Below are 22,845 nucleotides of genomic sequence, written 5' to 3'. Positions count from 1 at the left end.
ACTGCTACCCTCTCCCCTCATCTGCCCCCTCCCAGGAATTTGGGTTGGCTAATCCTGCACTGTCTGGTTTTGGACAGGGACCAGGAAAGAAAGGGAAACAGAATAGGGCAGGTGTAGTTGAGAAGACCCTTTTTCCCTTCTAGGTATAGAAAGTTTAAGTGTTTCAGGCAGTGCCTGGACCCTCAAAGACAAGTGTGGGTTGGTACTGGGCCACCTGGCTGGGCTCAGTGAGGTGGGCAAGGGGCAACTTGCCCTCGGCATTCTCCCTGCCAGGGATCTGCCCCCACTGGTCCCTCCTCTTCTGGTCTTGCTGTGAGTGTGCCTGACTCACCCCAGGCCTTCTGACTCTGATCACCCTGTGTTCCTGACCTTCTCCCGATGACTTAAATGTTTCTCACCCGATCTACAACTGAGTGGGAGGAATGGAGAGGATTTCTGTAGAAAAGTGTATCTTAAATTGCTTTTGTGAGAGTCTTTCAGGCACTAATTCACCTGGTTTTTTTTTTTTTTGAGACAGAGTCTTGCTGTGTCTCCCCAGCTAGAGTGCCGTGGCGTCAGCCTAGCTCCCAGCAACCTCGGACTCCTGGGCTCAAGTGATCCTCCTGCCTCAGCTCCCGAGTAGCTGGGGCTATAGGCTTGTGCCACCACACCTGGCTCATTTTTCTATATTTTTAGTTGTCCAGCTAATTTCTTTCTATTTTTAGTAGAGACGGGGTCCTGCTCTTGCTGAGGCTGGTCTCGAACTCCTGACCTCAAGTGATCTTCCAGCCTTGGCCTCCCAAAATCCACCTGATTTTTATTTGAATTGCTCTGACTTACCTTTTAATTACTCCAGAGTACTTTTACCTCCTTGATAGGAAAGAGGAAGGTGATTCTGTTATCGAATTTGACACTTGTCCCCAAGACTGCATCAGAAGGATGAGGACAAGTGGCTTGAGGAGAAGGAAAGGGAAGTTTATAATTTGCTGGCAAATGAGGAGGATGGCAGATTATAGTCTTAAAGTACTAACATCTCATCTATAAGCAGAAATACAGAGCTTTTAACAGGAGTTTCAGCTTGGGGTTATTGCTGTTTAACTATATGTTAATATCTGATGGTCCAGATCTCCTGCAGAGACAAATCTGGTGACCTCTGCTGTTTCCTATGGTACAAAGAAACAAAGAACACTCCCCTTCCCTTCTGATTACTGGCCTCTGGGCAGGGATGCAGGTTTTTATTCCCAATAAGAATTGAGGGGGTTTTAAAGACACAGCTTGTAAGGCATTTTACCCCTTTTCAGGCCATTCCGTCTGTTATAATTCCTCAGCTACAACCAACACCTGGATTTGCACTTCTGAAAGAAAGGGCTGCTGAGGTAGAGCTGGGTATGCAGATGTTCTCCATCGACCTGTTCTGTGCATGTGTCAGTGTCTTCCCGAGAATGGAGGGCAGCAGCGGGTCTTCATCACGGATTGCCCCAGGCAAAGAATGAGTATTTGTACACTTGGTACTTCAGCCAGGCCTCTTAAGGGCTATGAACAGACTTATCAAAAGAGCCATCTTGAGTGGACTGTAGGGCAGAGGGGAGGAGAATTCAGGACTAGAGGAGGATGGATCCAGTTAATGGGATCTGGAGTGATCTAGCCACTTTAACCCCTTGTAGCCCTCTTCAGACCTGCAGATTTGTCTGTTTTTAAAAAAAACAGTCATGGTCTGAATATCTGGCTTGGAAGGACTATTGGTTCTCTCCCCTACTCTGTGATGCTGACTGTACATCAGATGGTATGAAAGGGAGCTATATAAATATATTTGGACTGGTGTATTAAGGAGGCTGCAGTGAGTAAGAATTGAAGATTTACAAATCCAGGCCTTAAAAGAGTTAAATGTGACTCTCTCCCTGGACATTGTCGTCCCATTCAAGTTGTTGTCATTTACATTGCAACTCTGAACGCTTGTTGCCTGAAAACAGAATCTAGGTTGGTTTTAAATCTCCTTTTATTATGTAGTGGCAAATTAGACCTAGGATTGGCAAGGAGGAAGACACCAAATATCTTTCAGATAAGCTTGTTTCAGATTTTTCCTGGAGTGCTGGTCTACAGAAATTTCAAATTTTCTGGAATCTCTGTTCTCTCTTCAGATTAGGTTTCATTTGGCAAAGTGGCCACTCCCTTTGTTTGCAGGCTTCTGCCCTTGATTTTTTTTTTTTTTTTTTTTTTTGAGACAGAGTCTCTCTGTTGCCCAGGCGTTAGCCTAGCTCACAGCAACCTCAAACTCCTGGGCTTAAGCGATCCTACTGCCTCAGCCTCCCGAGTAGCTGGACTACAGGCATGTGCCACCATGCCCGGCTAATTTTTTCTATATGTTTTTAGTTGTCTGGTTAATTTCTTTCTATTTTTTAGTAGAGACAGGGTCTTGCTGTTGCTCAGGCTGGTCTTGAACTCCTGACCTCGAGTGATGCTCCCGCCTCGGCCTCCCAGAGTGCTAGGATTACAGGCGTGAGCCACCGCGCCCGGCCATGCCCTTGATTTTGATTCCTGGTGTTGGTGGAGCTGGAGTGACCTCGAGCCTGCTGAGTTTCCCAGATGGGCTCCACCTGCCTCCTTGGTTGCTGAAGCATTCCTTCACGCTTCCTGTCTGGCTCTCCTCCAAATGAGCCTATTCATTTCCTTTCTCCGGAACCTCCCCATATCACCAAGGTTCAAAGGTTCCATAAAGGATATGGCAGTCTCGAGACCTGACCCCCTCCTAACTTTGACCTTAGTAAAAACCTCTAGTTTTTAAAACCTGGGCTAATCTGAATTAGTGAACTGCACCTCCGGAGCCATAGTTGTAATTGCTGTTAGCAGAAGGACATAGATGGCTGCTGGATGACCTGTAGGGCCTTGAACAGTGAGATGTTCTAATCAAGAATCTGGGATGCACATTGTGTCACCACGTGGTGTTGTCTTGTCAGTCTCACTTTCCTCCTGGCTTCAGTGTTCTCGTATATTAACTTTTTCAGTTAATTTTCCTAGTATCTGGTGGACTGACTTTGTAGGTACTTGATCCAAGGTAGTGCTGTAGATGGTATGGAATATTAGGAAACTTATTGTTAAAAGGGACCATAGTCCAATATCCTCTTAATTATCAGGGAAACTGAGTCCTTGAGGACTCACCTTCCTTTGAAAAACCTAGGGACCACTGGTTCCACTGCAACAGAGACAACAGAGACCTCAGAGGACGGTGTGGCCTCAGAGGTCAACCCACGTGTGACCACATTCCTTTTCTAATGGTCAAAGCTGATTAGCTGGATTTGGATGTGCCAGGCTGAGGCCTCTAATAATCTTTCCTTTCTTACCTAGCTCACCTAGAATTTGAAGAAAGTTAAACCAGTTGTGAAGTGTATTACCTTTCAGAAATGAATAGCATCTTAATTGACTCCCTTTGGAAACATGTCTAACTGGGATTTCTAAGTCTGAGTGTAATCTGGTATGCCTGGAGGTTGGGACCTCAGGCCGGGGCGCTCTGGGAGACTGGTCTACCTCCAAGTTTGTTTTCTGGCTCCAAACAAATGACTGGCTGTTTGACTATTGGCACACTACCCGGTTTTAAAAGTACAACCATATAGGGTATGGCGGACTGGTAACCAGGGGGTTTAAAAAGTGAGGTCATGGAAGGCCCAGATGAAACTCTTTTAATGTGTATCACAACCGCAGTTAATCTTATTAACATGCTGGGCCAGTGCCTGCTTCGCTGCCCCGGGTGTGTGAGAGTGTTTAAGGGGCATGCTTTGAAGGACTCTTGTTCTTTGATGATGCACATGGATAACAGAAGCATATAAAACTTTGTGCCTGGTATTATAAAGGCCTTTTGTATGCCTCTGTAGATCCATTCAGTTTGGAGAGGCGAGCAAAAAACTTCATGCAGATTGATAAGATGTACAAAAGAGGATGAATTGCGATTGCACTCTTGAAGCAGTGGGCTCTGTGGCCAGATGGGAATCAGTTGGATAGGAATGGAGCCCTCTGTGCCCAGCACTGAGCTAGCGCCAGCTCAGTATCCTAGTTGGAAAGCAAGAGCACACAGGAAACAGCAAACCTTAGAAGGTACCTTGCTGCTAAATCTGAATCATTCGGGTAGCATGGGGGTTCCGAGGGTTGTTGTGGTTAGGATGGCTTCCTGGGTGGGGTGGGTACGGAATTCGAAGGATCACAGGGTGGGGAATGCATTTGGTGCTCTAAGTGGGGGAGGGTTAAGCTTCCACTGACTAGTAGGGCTGTACAGTGGTGGTAGGTTAAGTTGGGAAGAGTTTACCAGCAGTAGATGGTACACTTTGCTTTTCTGTGCGTTTTCTTGCTGTCTTGTTTTTCTTTCTTACAAGTGTATTTAAGAGAAGGCTAGCACAGTACTCCATCCTTATAAGGTTGCTGCCTAGTTCTATTTTTATAGTCCATTTTTTAGAAGTCATCTAAAATACTCACCTAGACTCCCCTCTGCTGTTCTTTTTGTTGTTGTTTAACAAGTAACCTTGGGGACAAAGAGGTTTGTTAAAATTGTCACATTCCATAGATAGTTTTGGGGTGCTCTTAATCCCCTAATGAATACAGAATCTGCCACTTAAGTGAATAACAGAAAAAAATTATCTGTTCCTTTATAATGTCATTTGCTCATAAATAATGAACGTCACACTCATAACATTAAACGCCTGTTTTCTTAATGTTCTTCCCTGGTTTCTTACCTGTAGGATTTTGCAGAGCCTTTAGCATTCTAAAGAATCCTGGGAATCTCTAAGGGGGCTGAGGGAGGAGGAGAAACAGAAGCACCCTTTCTGTCCTGAGAACATCTCGGAGGATTGGTGTTCCATGGAGCACACTGGGAAACGTGGCTCCCTGCTGTTTTGCAGTGCTACAGGCATTGCTCTTGTTCATTCCAGTTGCCCAATGTTTTCCCACTTTTCTACCCTGAGAAAATAGTGATGATGCATCTATTGCTACAGGAGGATTGTGATGGGGGTTACATCCCTCTCAGATCTTTTCTTTGCTATTGGAAGCATGATCAGGGTGATCATATACATACATGATCGAATGTATGGCTGCATTCGAAGAGTTGGCTGCCTACAAGCTGAATTTGGGCAAGACAAGTTCCTGAGTCTTCACATAAATGAACATATAGATAGAGCTCCAGCTCTATATCTTGCCATTTAAAAAAAATCCTCCCATCTGGCAGGGAAAAAAAATCCCAGCCCCAGAGCAGCCAGGATGAATCAGTATGCCAGGGCCATACACCAAGATAAGCATTGAGTCTTTAGACGTGGTACCCTGGTGGATTGTCAACACTGGTGCCACCAGAACACTGCAGCAAGCAGCACACTGTACTTTTAAGGTCAAGAACAGCAGCGCCGAGCACCCCAGAAACAACTGTTGTGATTCTTTCATTCAGGAATAGAATTGTGTTTGCTCTAGAACAGTTGACTTTCTACTTGTTAACATTCTGTTCTACGCTGTTTTCTTAGGGGTTTTTTCCTTCCTTGTTCTTTTATTTCCACCCTTGTCCATTATAGTCTAGATTTGTGCTGACCAGTACAGTAATTTGATACAGTTTAAAATTCATTTCATCATTTCAAATGTTCAGAAGCCACATGTGGCTTGTGGCAGCTCTGATGGACAGCACAGATAGAGGACATTTCCATCATTGCAGAAAATACTGTCGGATAGTGTATATATATATCCAACAATGCTGATCATATCCAACAATGCTAATCATAATTTGAGAACATTTCTGGGCTCCTGTAGCGCCTCTGCCTACTTTAATATCTTAGAGGTTGTAGTACTGAAAATGAGGACCACTGGACAGACATCGCACGTAAATGTAAAACTCCCATGTGGCCCTTCTCATGCATATTCATTAAGGTTGAGCAAGACATGCTCCCCACCTAGAAGATCCTCTAAAGCAGTGGTCTCCAACATTTTTGGCACCAGGGACCAGTTTCATGGAAGACAATTTTTCCATGGGGGGGGGTTAGGGGATGGGGGAGGGATGACGAGCTTTGGAGAGCGGCTCTAGATATACATGAAGCTTCGCTCACCTCCTGCTGTGCGATCCGGTTCCTAATTGGCCACTGACAGGGGAGGGGTGGTGGTGGTGGTTGGGGACCACAGCTCTAAACACTTTGCAGATTTAGCTCTGTGTGACAACCTTTCTGTATTTATCAAAAGAATCTCCATTTTGCACACCTAAAAGACATCTCAGAACAGTATTTTTCTCCTGTTAATCATACTTTAAAGTCTAGCTCAGGAGCATCTAACTTGACATGTTCAAAATTTCTTTTGAGATTTTCTTTTGAAGCCCCCAAACTGCTTGCTCTCTAGCTCCTGAAAATCACTTGTTTACTTAATAATACCATGCTTCAGTGCAAACTTGCTTTGGTTTATAGGTCCCTTCCTAATTGTGCTGAAATGATCTCACCCAGAGAACGTTTTTCTCTCTTGGTGAGGCCCACGGTAATTTATTTTGATGTCCTCATTGGAACACGGCCTGGAAGGAAAATGTCTAAAGGAGTCATTACTAGACTTGATTCAGCTTGAGCTAGCCCTGACTTCCATTTTCAGCAGGGACTCTCTGCTCCAAGAAATGTGCTGCTTTGGGTGAGAAGGGTGCTTGACATTTTATCTAGTATACAACTACAAGGTTGGAACTTAGGTTCTGTTTGTATTGCATTGGGTACCCCAGTCAGTTGGAACATTAGTAGGTGATTGCCTGTTTCCAAAACTGGAGATGAGATGAAAAGTAGGAATTCGTGATGTTGGAATCTAGTCTCACTTGGAGAAAGCACCGGCTGGCCTGGTAAATTTACCCTTCTCCACTGATACGGGTGGACCCCAGATCTGGCCAGGTGTTGGAGCAGCTCCACACGAGAGCTGTGGGACCGCTCAGTGGAGGGGTGGTGGCACCATTTACTGAGTGTCGTGCCCTGGGATCAGGCACTATGCATGTATTGTCCCTCCACAGCATCAGAGAATCTGTGCTGTTTGTTTTTTGGGGGTAGGAGAGGTCAATAGCTTTATTTCTTAAAAGATGTCTGTGATGAAAGAAAAAAACAACAACAACAAAAAAAACACCAAACCCACAAGGAGGTGGGGTGAGGCTGGGGGAGTAAGGCAAACTGTACTAGGCTGTCAGCCAAGAAAAGGTGGAAAGGCAGAGGCCACAACCGTCTCTCTGCCAGTTGTAAGTGCTTGGCACTGAGCCTGGCCCCAGTAGGCACTCAGTAAATAGTTGTGGAATAATGGCATGTATTACATCTTCATAATAGTTGCATTAAATAGATATTGTTTTGCACATTTTACAGAGATAAAAATACTGAGGCTCAGAGTAATTAAGTAACTTGCCTTTGGTCACACAGCTGGAATGTGGCAGAGCTGTGATTTTAGACTTAAGTGTGTCTAAATAGTCCATGTGCCTCACTAGGCTAAAATAGAGGGTGTGGTAGGAACATACTAATATTTATCTTATTCTCTTTCGAACGGTCATTCTCAACTGCTCTATATTTGGTTTTCTTTGATGGTTATATTCATATTTTTAATTTTGATATAATTTCAGAGTGACAGAAAAGTTCAGAGTATGAACAGTTCTCAGACTCTTTGCCTGGATTTGTAGGGGTGTATTCTTGGAAAGTGTGATTTGTGAGCCTGTGGGATCGGGCCACACTCCTTTAGCACAGTCTGGGCCACTCGGCACGAGGACTCCTGAGTATCTGTGAGGTCGGGTGTGTCCCTTCTGAGAAAGTTCACTGGTGAAAAAGCAGTGAGGTGACCCCACCCAGGACCTGAAGCTGACCCAAGAGCAGCTCTCCAGGGCTCGCTGGTTGGAAATATGACCGAGTCGTCTAGGATTTATAATTTTGCAAGGAAGAACTCTCCCTCTGAGAAACTACTGGAGGGTTTGGGGAATATAAAACAAAATTGACTTATAAAAAGATGACTTTTAACTTACCAAACAGATACTCAGGTGTGGCATCATACCTGCACTGGCTGCCAAGAACAGTCACCACGGCATTATTCACGGACGGCTGCACCCAGTGCCATTTCCTCTCCTCCCATCGCAGCAGCGAAAGGCTAATGTTTACTATTCCACACCTGCCACACCAGTTTTTAAAAGCGCTTCCTTCTTGCTTTCACCTTTTTACCTGTTGCAGCTACTTCGCCCCTTCTGGGTTTCATGTTCTTCTCTCCCTTTCCCCTGCTAATTCCCAGAGGCTGTGGTTCTTAATTAATATTCAGCGTATTTGGAGGAAGGAGGCGGATTCTTACCTATGAGGGTCTCTTTTAAAGGAGTAAACAATTTGAAAGTTTTCAAAGTTGGGGGTCTTTCTCTGCTCCAGGGCTTTGTGACCCCTCCCCCGCTGCCAGACTCAGAAACAGTGCTCAGTTACCATTTTGGAAACGTTTTGTTCTTTGAGACGTTCCTCACTCCACCTGTGTAGGCAGGAAGCACCGGGAGGGTGGGGTGGTGTCTGCCTTGCCCAGCTGATTTCCCCACACTCAGGTAAGTGCCTGGTGCACGGCAGAAGCTCAGCAGTGAATGGTCAGGCCTTGGCGTGTGATTGCTTCCTTAGTTGACTTAAAAAGTACAGCGTCACAGCCCTTTAGGTAGGTTTTAGCTGCTTTTCTGGGATTTACTTTCCAGGTGATCTTTTAATAATCAGATGATTAGCCTGAAAGGGATTTTGGAGATCCTTGGGTCCAACTCTTTTCTGTTATTGCTGTGGCCTTAGTTTTTAATCTCTGAGAAGGAAAGATAATTGCTAACATAAGAATGTCTCCATTATCTACGTGTGGATGACCCAGGGAAAATTTGTCTCTCCAGACAGGCTTGGTCTTTTGATTTTCCAAAAATCAAAACAAAATCAAAAGAGCAAGCCCGTGGCCTGCTGATGTGAAGGGGCCTGAGGATGGGTGTTACAGCACCAGCAAAACCTACAATTAGGAATTGACCAGCTTTACTTAACCTTGTTCTTTGCTCTTAGTCACTTCATTCTTGGGATTCTCACTTACGTGCTAAACTCCTAGGATATAAATACACAACTAGCCCTTCCTGTGTTTTTAATGGCGAGGCTTTGTGATCCCTCAGATGGAACCATTTTGCCACCCTTGGTCATGCCAGTGAGAGCAGGATCAGATCTTTGCAATCAGATCTTGCTAGGCCAGGAAGCACCTAGAGGTGATCTGTTCTAGTCCCTTCATTTGGTAGAAAATGAGGGAATGGGCTCAGACAGGTTAGTAAGCCCAGGGCATGGGGTTAGTTGGTGACAGACTCGGGAAGAGCCCAGGTGTGGCTGGAGGGGTGCACTTTCCACAACACCCCTTTGCCCTGCCAACTTCCCATCCCACATCTATGAAGTTGTAAGTCCCTTATTATATACTTTTTAACATATGCCTTGAAGAGTCTTTGGACACTTAATACTTAAAAATGAATGAAGAAACCAAGACTACCTCATTTTCTACTTCAGCTATGAGCAGTATGCAGTTGTGGATGGGGGAGAGCAGGGCAAGCAGAGAGATGCGATGTGTGTGTTTAAATTTTCCTAGGAAAATTTCACTGAAGCTTTTGAAAAGTTATTTTTAGGCCGGTGAGGTGGCTCACACCCATAGTCCCAGCACTCATTGGGAGGTCAAGGCGGGAGGATCACTTGAGCCCAGGAGTTGGAGGCTGCAGTGAACTGTGATTGCACCACTGCTGTCCGGCCTGGACGACAGAGCATGATCTTGTCTCTTAAAAAAAAAAAAAAGAGAAAAGAAAATAGAAAAGTTATTTTAATCCACAGCTTTCCTCCCCTAACCAGTAATACCAAAAATAAGATTGCTTTGGGGTTTTACGTTGGCAAATAGAATGCTCCCGAAGGACTTTGAGGCCCCCAAGCTAGGAAATGAACATACTATCTTGAGCTGATATTTCTCCAGTATGACCCAATACACTGACCCACCAGACTTTGCCAGGACAGTGCTGAAATTGAAAAGTTACTGAGATAATTTATAGTCAGCACACCCCTTTGTAGGGTCTAAGGTCAAAGACGTTGAGGCTTGAATGGATTAAGAGGAATTCTATACGCCTCTGTGGTGTTCGTGCAAGTTCTGTCGTAGCCATTCCTGGTGTATATCTAGCTCATAGTAACAGGGAAAGTGCCTGCTTGGTGAATATCCAGCTGTGAGGGTGGTGTGATGTGCCTGGCTGGAAAAGGCATGTTTTCAAAGGCTTTATTTTGGGGGGGATAAATCATCAAGTTTTAATTACTCTTCCTCTCTTTGTCTTGAAGATATTTAGGACCCTTCGTCTTTTCTGAGTTGCTGCTTAGGTTAGAATATGATTATGCAGCCTTTTTTTTTTTTTTTTTTAAGTTTTCAAATGTTTACCCGCATCAGAACCGTGGGTTACAAATTCAGTGTATTCATTTGTTTTGTTTTTTTTTGTAGAGGTGGGGTCTTGCTGTGTTGCCCAGGCTGGTTTTGAACTTCTGGCTTCAAGCAGTTCTCCTGCCTTGGCCTCCCAAAGGGCTTGGCCTGGCCCCAATTCAATTAGTGAAAACAACGTAAAGGACCTGGATTAAAATGGAGCTTGGTCTCTTAACTACTTGGATTGTCCTTGGACAAACCACTTGACTTCTGTAAACGTTGATGTCATCTGTGACTTGGGGATGCTAACTAGCATTAATTAGCTCATTGTTGGGAGGATTAAGTGAGAACTTGAATAAGTACTTAGAGGTCTCAGTGAACTGTGGGTGTTAGTGAGGGTTGGGAGGCTTTGGGGTCAGCCTTCAGGTGAATTCATTTGCTTCCACGGAACAGTTAAGATTCTTTTGGCAGGTTAATTTAGTTCTTAGAGCTTAATCTCATCTGGAACCCGGAGTAATAATGCCTACTTGGTTAGGTTGTTGGAAGAATTAAATGCTATACAAGGTAGGTGCTTGGGCAGGGTTACAAAACACTGCAGTGTGGCCTTTTGTGACCCCATGTTAGTTACTGCATAGTGTCTTGCACTAGTCCAGCGCTTCAGACAATAAATTATTGGTGAGTTCTTCACAGTGATGAGAGGATTTAACCAATATTTTCCTGTCCAGAGTGTGGGGAAGCAGAGAGGTGGAGTGAGACCAGAGTGGGTGGGCAGGGCATGTCTGGCTGTTTGTATCTTGGCATGGGGATTAGTTGGGCAGATAAATTGCCCTCTGGTAGTTGTGTGTAATGTGATAGGTCAGTGATTAGTGCTAGTCAATAAGCAGTGCCAGTTAATATTTATTACCTACTGTACTTTTTGCTGATACATACTGTAAAGCTATAAAGACCATACAGTTAATAGAATTTGCTAAAGAGAAACTTTTTATTTGTCTTTAAATATTGTTTAAAATAGAAGTGGCCAATCTAGCGGGCACTCTGAGGGGATATTTTTGCAGAAGGGAAATTTAGCAAAGACCATTTTGCAAAACAATACTTAATGAAGTATTGCCTCTAGGTGCTGACAAATCAGTTGTATTTGCTATATCCCTAGGAACACTGTAGTCTGAAAGAATGAGAACCATAAAATAGGTGGATGAGCTGGGAGAGTTTGAAAGTGGGAGAGGGAGAGTTCAAGGTAACGTGTATCTGGTTATTTTGTATGGAATGTGAAAAGGATCCTGGCTTATCTGCACTTTTTTCTATGATTGCTCATGTGTGGCATGGCTTATTTTTCTTCTAGGATGTGGAGAAAGAGAAGGAAACCCACAATTACCTCAGCAAAGAGGAAATCAAAGAGAAAGTTCATAAATACAATTCAGCAGTCACAGACAAGTTGAAGATGACCTTGGTGAGTACCCATAATACTGTTTAGGTTGACATCTGTCAAAAGACAAATATAAGTTGTTGGTACTATAATCTGTGTATTTTTAAATCTCTGAATAACATTTGCAGACATTTGCAGAAATTCAGCGGTCAGGGTATGCAGGAAAATGGAATTTTTCTGCAGCTTTCAAATCAAATCTGTCTTTTGTCTCAAAATCAGGTACTGGCTTAACCTTAAAAAAGTGAAACACTTTAGATTTTAAAAGATTTTTTGACATCCTCCCCAAATGATTTTTAGCATTATTGCCTAACATAAAGATGGTAACTCAGATTTTAACAAAACCTCAGGTAAGTTTTACCTTGTATAAAATAGATATGGAAGTTATCAGGGAAAGGACTTTGTGCCCATGGCTTGGAATATGGATATATATATGTATATATATAAAACTGTGGCTAAGACTTCTCTCTACTTGTTGTCAGGGTAAGATGAGGTAGTAGTTAGTATTCAGCTTCCTGTGCGTTGTTGTCCCACACCGTTGGAGCTCTGTGGGGAGAGGGGTGTGGGAGGAAGACGGGCTTGGCAGAAATGAAACAAGAGCTGACAACAAAGCTGGAGTGTTCATGTTTCTCTAAACTGAACTGACATCTAGGTCTCGCCCACTTGTTTGGTGGCCTTCCTCGCAGCACGTGTCATCCTTGGTGCCAGTTTCCAGGGCCCTTGGACCCCTGCTTCTCAGTCTCTTGACTGTGAACTGATGCAGTTTAGTAAAGGACAGGGTCACCCATTTAGAACAGGCCCTACTGGATTCTGTGACCCTTGGGGAGGAGCTCTTAAATATACACCCTTGTGATAAAGGATCCCTTCCCAGTGGGACTGCGCCAAAAGAGGAGAGGTGGCAGAGAATCCCAAGATTATTCTTCTTGCTCCACCAGTGATGTTTCTTTTTCAAACACATTTTTCATCAAAGGGGGAAAATTCCACTCCCTGTGTTTTGTTTTTTTCTTTCGCTATGGAGATTAAAACAGATACACGTTTTCCTATTGTTTCAAAGATAGCAATTTTAAGTATTGTACAAAATACTTTGTTATAAGAATGAACAAGTGAATTAGTATTGTAAATTGATCTTGTGGAAAGGAAGAAAAATAATGGACCATAAAGGAGGTTTTTAATGTTCTACTTTAATTGCAGCATTTACATATAAAACACCTGACAATTTGTTTTAATAAAACATTACAATAAATCTTTTCTAAATGTACTGAATGCAAAAGAAAAAAGGTGAAGACAAGACCATTATTACTATTTTTGGCAACTAAGAAATAGTAATTCTACCATAAATTAAGTGTTTATAATATCTATAGTTTACAAAGTAGCTTGAACTTGTTTTCCTTCCATATCATAGGATATATATGCTGTTTGAAAAATTTAAGCAAAAGTGGTAATCTGGTACGTATTGTAATGGCCACTAGGAATGAAAATAGCCTATTTTCTTACTGTCAGCTCACTGTTGACTTAGGTATTTCACAGTCCTAATTGTGACCTTCCTTTTTTGTATATTAGTCATCAGTTGTGGATGTTGTTTCCTTTGAGCATTTAGCCTAGACATACCCCAAGCTTTAATAAGTTTTGTAGTTTTGCTAGTATCTGCACCACTGGACTGTAACCTCACAAATGGGCCCTGACCTTTTACTTGTAGCTTCAGAGGCGTCTTCAGTTGCTACATCTGCCCAGCAGACCTTGCCTCTGGAAGCCCTTTGCAGGGGTGTGTTAACCTCCCTCTGAGGTCATTCCCTCGGGGGACACTTTTTAGCGAAGTTATGGCACCACAAAGCTCTCAGAGAAAAAAGCAAGAGAGTGTTTCACTTCCCTGTTTTGTTTTGATACGCTCCTTCCCTAAAATGCTTCTGTCCACTTGGCTAAGTGTGTGCTTTTCTCCCTGCTTCAGAATTCAAACGGGATTTACACTGGCTTCATTAAAGTACAGATGGAACTCTGCAAACCTCCCCAGACTTCTCCGAAGCCTGGAAAACTCGCTCCCGGTAGCAATGGCTGTATGAACACACTTCATATCAGCAGCACAAACACTGTCGGGGAAGTGATCGAGGCCCTGCTCAAAAAGTTTCTCGTGACTGAGAGCCCTGCCAAGTTTGCACTTTATAAGCGTTGTCACAGGGAAGACCAAGGTATGCTGCCGCCACACTCAGAATGAAAATGGGCTCTGCCTCTGCTTATATCTGGTGTCCTCATTAGCAGGAGGAAGACTGGTGGGTCCATCTGTGTCAGCTGTGTCAGAGCATGGAGTCAGATCCTGGAATTGTGGCATGCACTTAATGTTTCCTGGCTGTCCTTGTTTCTGAGTTGGGCAGTTGTGGGTCTGAGGAGCTTAGAGGCATCCACATGTGATGGCCATCTCTGGAGGGTTTTGTGATGGGGGAGCTTTTTATTTTTTTAAGAGGAGTGGCTTTGAGTTTAATGCTCTTCAGGACACACAGAAGAATACGTCTGTCGTTGAAATTTTAGTAGCATATTCCATATTTGATGTGCATCTGCACATGGAGTGGCTTGGTGGACCTGTGCCCTGGCAGACCTTGAGGACAGGGAGGTACTTGTGTGGCACAGCCCATTTCAACTTACTGATGGAAATGGCCCAGCCCTGTGCTCTTCTGTTTCATTGGCTTCTCTCACTTGGGATTACACTGGGGCATTTTGGCCCCCTTGTGCCCCAGAGGCACATAAAGTGAGTGAATAACTCTTTGATGTGGGTTCTGTCTGTTGGAAATTCCTACCCACATTCAGGGGATAGAAAGAAAATATTAATTACTGCATGACATTGAATAAGATATTCCAGGTCAGGAAGTTGAGCAGAAATTGATACGAATGGTGGACAACAGTGATTCACTATGTGCAATTTGAAAATGATGTGTGTGTGAGAGCAATAAACTGTTGAAGGTTTTTCTAGTTTTTCTGGATAAAGCCTAAAACAGCTATAAAAGAAAATATATTGACTGTGACATGATAATATTGTTCTTCAATTACACAGAATGAAACCCAGCTAGTTGCTGAGTGTGCATACATTTTTTGAACACATACCATGGGGCTAGATCCTGTGGAATACAAAGATGAATAGGCTAGAGTTCCTGTCTTCCAGAGCCCACAGGCTTAGCAGTGTGGGGAAAGTTTATATCTTCAGGGAAATTGGCACCTACAAAGCAGTTGCATCTGGAAGTGTCAGAATAACAAGCTCAGGTGGCATTTTTATCTTGGCAGCTGCTTTGCCTACTCACCTGGATTTCAGCTGTACAATCTGAAAGTAATAGCATCCCAGTGAAATATTACCCCCATGGCTGGCAGATCTTTCAACACTATAGGCAATGCCAGTACACTGTGTGTTATGTGTGCGTGTGTGAATGTGTATAGCATGAGACACATATAGCTGTGCTTGAAGCCACCAGAGCTTGTATTCTGATTGTTTGGTTTATTTGTAGTTGCTAATTCGAAATTAATTTGTAGAGAGATTTTCCTTTAGAGCTCTGATTTCATGTTCTTTGGATGGTATATTTTATTATTTTTAAAGGGGTTGTAGATCCTTTTTTAGGTTTTTTATCTTGCTTTCTAAAAGGTAGAGCAGGCCTAATCATGAGCATATTTTGGGACTAATACCCACTTAAATTTATTCTTAAATGATTTCCTCCTTAATCAAGGCACAGTTCATATTGGTCAGAACAGAAATAGAGTAGATTTCATTCCCCTGTGGGCTGTTGGTAGTAAGGTGAGGAGGTTGGTGACTTGGAGGCTGGGGTAACATAGCCTGACACCTTGATCTGGAGGAAGGGATCCTATTTGGGGGGGATTGGTCTCAGGAATGACTAAATACTCTGCAACGTGCTGCTTGTTTTCTTACCCAGTCTACGCCTGCAAGCTCTCCGACCGGGAACATCCACTCTACCTGCGTTTGGTAGCAGGGCCCAGAACAGACACGCTGAGTTTTGTTCTTCGTGAACATGAAATTGGAGAGGTAAGTGATTCTTCATTATTGCTTTAAACTCTACGGAACAGCTGGCCCTGTTTTATTGCCTTCGTGACTTGACCACTGAGACGGGGGTGGGGTGGGGTGGGGGGTGGGAGACAGATTTTGAATCAGAAATGAACCCAAAGTTAGCCTACGGTGTAATTCTCTTACAGCATTATGTTGGTCTGTAATTCTCAGAGGTGGGAGAAAATAAAATTTTTTACTTGATCTCCATCCAAAGAGTCATTTTCACCCCTTCCTACCTTCAGATTACTCTGATTCAGCTGAACTTTGAAAGCTGACACTCTCCATATGTTTGCTACTAACAAAAGTCTCCAGGCTATTCCCTTCTAAAGAGAAAGAAAAGGAAATCTGATCTCTTTACGGGGAAAGACATTTAACTTTCTAGAATCTTTTTTCCCCCTTTGTCCAGTCAAATGATTAAGAAATTATGTTTCCATATGCATCATTTGCCATGTTCTCTCCAGGGAGGATTGTATTTAGCCAGTTCAGTAGAAGAAAAAAGCACTTGGGACTGCCCTCTAGATCAAATGTCAACTTCAAAATGACACTTGAGCAAATCTCTAAAGCTCTGTGTCAGTCTTCTGTCTGGAGCAGGAAATGGTATGTAATATCCCTGTAGGACATTTGGTGGTACAGTGAGAATAGGGTTTCTAGGTTAAAAGTTAGGAAACCAGGACTCTGTCTCTTTCTGTTTGTTAAATTGGAAGCATGACCTTGGGTAAATCTTCTAATCTTTCAGCCCTCACTATTAAAATCTGTAAAGTGGGACTAAATTTAAAAGGTGGTTTTGAGTCACAATTAGAAATGTATGTGAACATGCTTTGTAAGTAGTACGTTTATATATAAACGTTTATTCAGGGAGTTTTAGGAAGACAGTTATCTTAAACATTTTTGAAGTTTCTTTTGATCTTGGTGTTTTGAAACTTTTGAAGAAATTCAGACTCTCGTTTTGGGGAGAAAGTTACTGCACAAGTCTACTTTGGCTTTGCATCTCTGCAGCTTTCGCTCTGAAAGCTTAAGCCAGACTCATTAGCGTAATCTAGTCAACGCTTTATTTTTCTTGTTCTTGGTCTTTTGAGTATTTCAGATAGCTTAGTGCAACTTGAGCTACATTGTCTGGGAAGGAATTAATGTCAAGTCAGTTTTGAAATTTACTTTGCGTTATGCTTTAATGTTCTAGACTGCGGTGTGGGACCTCTGTGTGGTGTTCTTGTTTCTTAGTTATTTAAGGAAGACTGAACTGAGGGAAGAAACTTTCCACAGCTGTTACAGGGTGGGAGAGAGAAGATATTTTATATGATGTCTTTATTTTAGAGACCTCAACATATGTGAAACATAAAATGTTAAATTTTAAAAAAATTAACAAAATATTCTAATGTAGAAGGTTTTGCTCCTTATTCCATGTTTCTCATTTTCTTTAATAACCATCCTCAAACTCCACTCCAGGAAGTCTTCTTCATTGAGACCACTTAATGTTTTTGTCACTGTCCTCTGTTCATTGGCAATTAGGTTGTCCCATCAGACAGTGATTCTCAGCCAGGACCCAGGGTCCCCTTTGGGAGAGGAGGATGTTTTTGAAAAAAACCTCCCAGATGATGCCAAATACCCCACTTGTCATTCACTACTTTAATTTTTAAAGAGTTTTTTTTTTAAAAACGTATTTTGTGCCTGCTAAGTACCAGGTGGTCTTAGGGAAATGGAACTCAGGGCCTCAAGAGCAAGAGGTAAACCCCAGAGAGTGAGAAGTACAGCAGCTGCAGTATAGGTTAAGGTATGGGTGACATGATACTAAGCAAATACTTTTTTTGGTTTTTTTTTATAAGAGACAGAGTCTCACTCTGTTGCCCAGGCTAGAGTGTAGTGGTGTGATCACAGCTCACTGTAACCTTGATCTCCTGGCCTCAAGTGATCCTCCTGCCTCAGCCTCCCACAGCACCTGGCTAATTTATTTTATTTTACTTTTTTAAAGACCAGGGATCTCGCTATGTCACCCAGGCTGATCTTGAACTCTTAGCCTCGGGCAATTCTCCCACGTAGGCTTGGGATTATAGGCATGAGCAACTGCACCCAGCCTGTAGTACTTTTAAAATCTTGGTTGTCTTCAGGGCTGCCAGTGCTCCATGAGGGCTTCTAAGAGACTAAGTCCTGGGTGGGAAAAGAGGGGGGAAAGTGGTGGAAGGCTTCTTAGAGAAGGTGGCATTTAAGCTGAGATGTGAAGGATGAGTAGGAGTTCACAGCCAGGCAGAGTGGAGGAAGGGAGAACATGTACCAGGCCACCTGGGGCAGAGAGCGAGGCTCAGTGTAGGGAAGACGGGGCTGGAGAGGTTAGGATCTTTCATACTTTTCCTGAACAACTAAGGGAAGCCGTTGGATGGTTCTAAGCAGGGCAGAATCTTGACCAGATTTGCATTTTACACAGGGTATCGTGTTTGGGGAACAGACTGGGGAGTGGAAGAGTGGAATGAGGAAGACAGGTAGGAGGCTGTCCCAGGGGTGCAGGAATAGATGATGGTAGCCAGCCCTAGAGGGCAGTGGAGAGGAAAGCAGGCTGAATGGAGAACTGTTTGGGAGGTGATAAGATTGATTGTGGGAGGTGAGCAAGAAGGCAGTGACAATGAGGGCTCTCAAGGTAAGATGGAAGGAGTGTGGAGTTGTTTCTAATGCCTCTGGGGGTCAAATCAGGTGAAGAACGAAAGTGTCTGATGGACTTAGGGAGAGCCAGCTTGGAGGGTGGAGGAGCGGGTAGAGGGGTGACTGGAGCGTGGGTGGACCGCACCTTCTGAGGCTCCGGGCTGGGAGGGAAGGGCGGCCACAGCTGCATGTGCCCGGTCAGCATTCCTAGGTCCTGCCTGTGAGTTAGACACCTGGCATTTTTCTGTTTGTGTTCTCTCACAGTGGGAAGCTTTCAGCCTTCCAGAACTACAGAACTTCTTGCGCATCTTGGACAAGGAAGAAGATGAGCAGCTACAGAACCTGAAGAGGCGCTATGCGGCCTACAGACACAAGCTGGAAGAAGCCCTCGGCGAGGTGTGGAAACCCGATTAAAGGCGGGGCTCTCCGCCAGCGCGGCGCCGTGCAGGACCCGTGTACAAACAGCAGCAAGTGCCTCACCTCTCCCAGGGCTGCGTTCTTGCCCTGTGATGCTAGGGTCTTGCCCTTTGATGTCTAGATGTAGTTCTCCAAACCTGGTCACGCAGCATCCTGCACCTTAAGCATCCCACGTAAGGGCGTCTGCAAGCTTGTTCTGTTACAGCACCGCAGTGTTACCTCTCGGCAAGCTGTGAACTGTAGTCTCTTCAGGAGCATTCTAGAGTGCTTGGAAGCATGAACTCGGGGGTTTTTTTTTTTTTTTTTTTTGTCCTTAATTTTCTTTTGGTTATTTTAATTATGTGATGATGATGTTAAGCTTAAGGTTGTGCAAATGATTTTTTAAAAGCTTAACTAGGAATCTCTCTGAATACTTGTCCTATTTTGAAACTACCTGTCTGTTTTTTTTTTTTTTTTTATCTGTCAGAGGAATCTATCCATGTGAATTGAAAGGCACAGGAATCTAGGAACTCTTAAGAAATTTGTGAAGGATTTTGTAGCATTTTGACAAAGAAAGGAAAAGCAGGTTTGGAAGAAGGCATGTGTTGTGGTGGAGCACTCAGGGCTGGGGAAGGTGGCTTGGCTATAAGCTGAGGGTAGAGGAGAAAGGGAGAGGTAGTTGCTTAAAAATGAATTAAAAGCATTCAGTGTTGAGATGTTAAACCCATTTTAGGATTGCTTGATTTCCTGGTAAAATGTGGGAACAGAGCCAAAGAGGCAGGAGCTGAACCAAAAGGAGGGACCCGTGAACTCTGCAGTTGACCAGAGATTCAAGCAGGTAGATCTTCAAAATCTAGGTGCAGGTGAGCCTTGCGCTGCTCAGTCTGTCCCCTGATTCTGCCCTCTTGGAGTGGAGGTCGAATTGGTGTAGCTTCTCTGCATAGGCAGGGTAATGGCCATGTGCTAATAACCCCTAGCAAGTTACATACAGTATATAGTTTTTCCCCTAGAGGTTGTTTTCAAAGTTGAAAAGCAATTTGGGTAGAAGCAGCTATTTATCCCTTGATTGTTAGCTAGGAGATTTGTTATCAAGTAAAGGGCTCACAGCAAATTTTTGGACAATCACTCCCTTTCCTTTTATTCCTCTTTTTCTTCTCGTTATCTTCCCTTTTTTCTTTCAGTTTCCTCCCTCCTTCCTTTCCCTTCCTTCCTTCTTTCCTTCCTTCCTCCATCTCACTGCTTTTCTTTCTCCCTTTCTCTTACACATTGGAGGCTGCTCTTACCTAATATAGAAAAAGGATGTTGAATAAAGACCCAAACCTACCAGATCTTCAGTTCTGAGGGTCGGCTTGACTGTGAGTAGGAGGGGCCCAAGAAAGGGAGGAATGTCTATACCTGGCTGACCACACAACAGGGGTTCATTATGGAAATATTTTAACAAAAGTACATGTTCCTGCCATCCAAAGAAATGCATGTGCAATAGAAGCCTTCCTTAAAATAGGCTAAATACCCTTGTTTTGTGCAGCCATTTATCTGAGAACAGAGGGAAAGGCGCGCTGTGGTTCCAGAGGAGCCTTACATTCTATTTTTAGTCTAGGTATTTTTTTGTTTACAAATTCCCAAGGAATTGTTAACACTTTGGTGACACCTAATGGATTCTTTTTGAAATTCCAAGGTGCTTCAGTTCTTTGCCTCTTAAGTGAACTGTGCCTTTTATTGCATTTCTGTTCCTCTCTTGGTGGTTCTTCTGACTTTTCAGAGAATACCCATCTTGTTGGAGGCAGATTGAAGTGTCGGTTATGCTGTGCCACACAATTGACTGAGACAATCATATCTTCATAAGCTTTTGAGGAACGTTGGGGGAAAAAAAGTAGAACTAGCTTATAAAATATGTATGGCACATCTTGTTTAATTTTGCATGTAACTTCTTTTTAGTGCATTGATGAGGTTTTAGTGACATTGTTATCCAACACTTTACCTTTATTGTTCAGGGAATGCCTTTGTGATTTTTTTATACCGGTTTTACCATTCAGACTGTGGCTTGGGTTTGAGTATACTGTTATCAACCACCTGGTCTTTTAATTACTCATTCCAGTAAACTTATATTTTGTGAAGCATTTGTTTCTCAGATTAAGACACTGTTAGAACCTAAAGTAGTAGCTGATGGGTATCTGTGAATTTTTTTTTTTTTTTTTTTTTACTTGAAGTAGATTGTCTAAAATAGGCATCCTCATCTGTATTTATCCAGAACCTTGCTCACTGGCATGTGCACTACAGGTTGCAATTTGGAAAACTTACTGTATTGAAATTCTGTCAGTTCATGGTTCTTGAAGACTGATATTTTCTAAACACTGGTTACTGCAGTAGCATTTTTAATGTGTAAAAGAAAAAAGGCCACTAAGTCCAAATATTTTTAAAAATCATCATACAAATCCTTATTAAACTGTCTAAGCTTTGCCGTAATACTGTTTTCTCTTCAGTATATGTGATGGTACAGGAAAGGTGTTAAATGGAGCGGTGGTCTTACAGGGGAGCATTTTAAATTGCAGAAATAAGGAAGTTATAATATTTATAATTTTGATGAGTTGAAGTTTATTTTTATAGGGAAGATTTTTCTCCCCTGAATTGTTTCTGGAATGACAAAATTATTTCCATTATTAAAAATTAAAGTTGTTAGCTGATGTTTGTGTGTTTTTATTTACAATAATATGCTAGATAAAAAAAAGAAGGTTGGCCAGGCACGGTGGCTCATACTAGTAATCCTAGCACTCTAGAAGGCCAAGGTGGGAGGATTGCTTGAGCTCAGGAGTTCGAGACCAGCCTGAGCAAGAGTGAGACTCCATCTCTACTGAAAACAGAAAAAATTAGCCGGGTGTGGTGGTGCACGCCTGTAGTCCCAGCTACTCGGGAGGCTGAGGCAGGAGGATTGCTTGAACTCAGGAATGTGAAGTTGCTGTGAGTTAGGCTGACGCTACAGCACTCTGGCCCGGGCAACAGAGCCAGACTCTTGTCTCAAAAAAAAACAAAACAACAAAAAAACACAGGTATGGGATGAGCTACTTTTGCAGATACCCCAGGATACATGCTGGAATGCAGGTTTTACTAGGTTTGGGTGGGTCATATTTGTTTTCCCAAATTCATTTTTCCTTTGCCTTATCCTCTGGGGAAGAATAACGCTAACTGTTCATACAGCACATTCCTATTTTACGTGAAACAATTGCTTTAATTGTGAAATATACATACATTCAAAAGTATGAGGCCAGGAGTTCAAGACCTGGATGGGCAATATAGCAAGATCCCATCTCTGCAAAATAGAGTAAAAAAATTAATTGGGCATTCCTAGCTACTCAGGAGGCTGAGGCAGGAAGGTTGCTTAAGCCTGGGAGTTTCAGGCTGCAGCAAGCTATGGTTGTACAGCTGCAATTCAGGCTGGGTGACAGAGTGAGATCCTGTCTCAAAAAACCAAAGAAACCCAAAAGTGTATAAAGCATGTGAACAGATTAAAGAAATATTATAAAGTAGACACCCTGTGGCCACTACCAAAATATAACCTTGTCAATTCTTTAGCAATCTCTTTCTGCCCTCATTGCCCTGAAGTCTCCTGCCCTTGAAACAGAGGACTCCAACATAAAGTGAGTATCTGTATTTTGGGGTCAACACAGGTGGGTTGGAGAGTGTTTGGGGAACCTCAGTGGCTAAGGGTTTCCATCCTGTGTGCATGCCAGGGCTTTCTGGCGTTTTGCCTGGGAGTCGTCTTGTGGGGACTTTTTTTTTTACTATTATACTGCCCCCTGGAGGGGCTGCGGAAATAGCAAGGCTGGCACCGAGTCGTGAGGGAGACTATTTCAAAGAGGATAGCTGCTTTATAAGTGAAAATGTGATAGAAAATTATGGCTCTATGTAGTTCTCCTTTTTTGCTGAAATATTTAGAGGAATTTAGTCTGGGAGTTTAGCTTTGGTTACTACTCAAGGTGCAAGGGGAGTGTTTTGGAATTTTTATCCCTTAAAGGGAGTTTGC

The 22,845-nt window shown here is 43.1% G+C and overlaps 1 protein-coding gene across 1 annotated transcript in view; it reads left to right on the top strand.

The window, feature by feature from the left end:
• RASSF3 (Ras association domain family member 3) overlaps positions 1 to 21,508 on the top strand; it is a 63,656-nt gene extending 42,148 nt beyond the window's left edge. Inside the window, exons 2-5 of the mRNA XM_045553438.1 lie at positions 11,687 to 11,794; positions 13,713 to 13,950; positions 15,673 to 15,782; positions 18,696 to 21,508. Of these exons, the coding sequence (XP_045409394.1) occupies positions 11,687 to 11,794; positions 13,713 to 13,950; positions 15,673 to 15,782; positions 18,696 to 18,845 (606 nt within the window). The 3' untranslated portion in view covers positions 18,846 to 21,508. The remainder of the gene's footprint in view (positions 1 to 11,686; positions 11,795 to 13,712; positions 13,951 to 15,672; positions 15,783 to 18,695) is intronic.
• The last annotated feature ends 1,337 nt before the right edge of the window (positions 21,509 to 22,845 follow it).

Source organism: Lemur catta, chromosome 6 (assembly GCF_020740605.2).
Source record: "Lemur catta isolate mLemCat1 chromosome 6, mLemCat1.pri, whole genome shotgun sequence".
In the NCBI taxonomy this organism is placed as follows: domain Eukaryota; kingdom Metazoa; phylum Chordata; class Mammalia; order Primates; family Lemuridae; genus Lemur; species Lemur catta.
The sequence above is the reverse complement of the archived record's forward strand: the minus strand, read 5'-3'. Positions and strand labels throughout refer to the sequence as shown.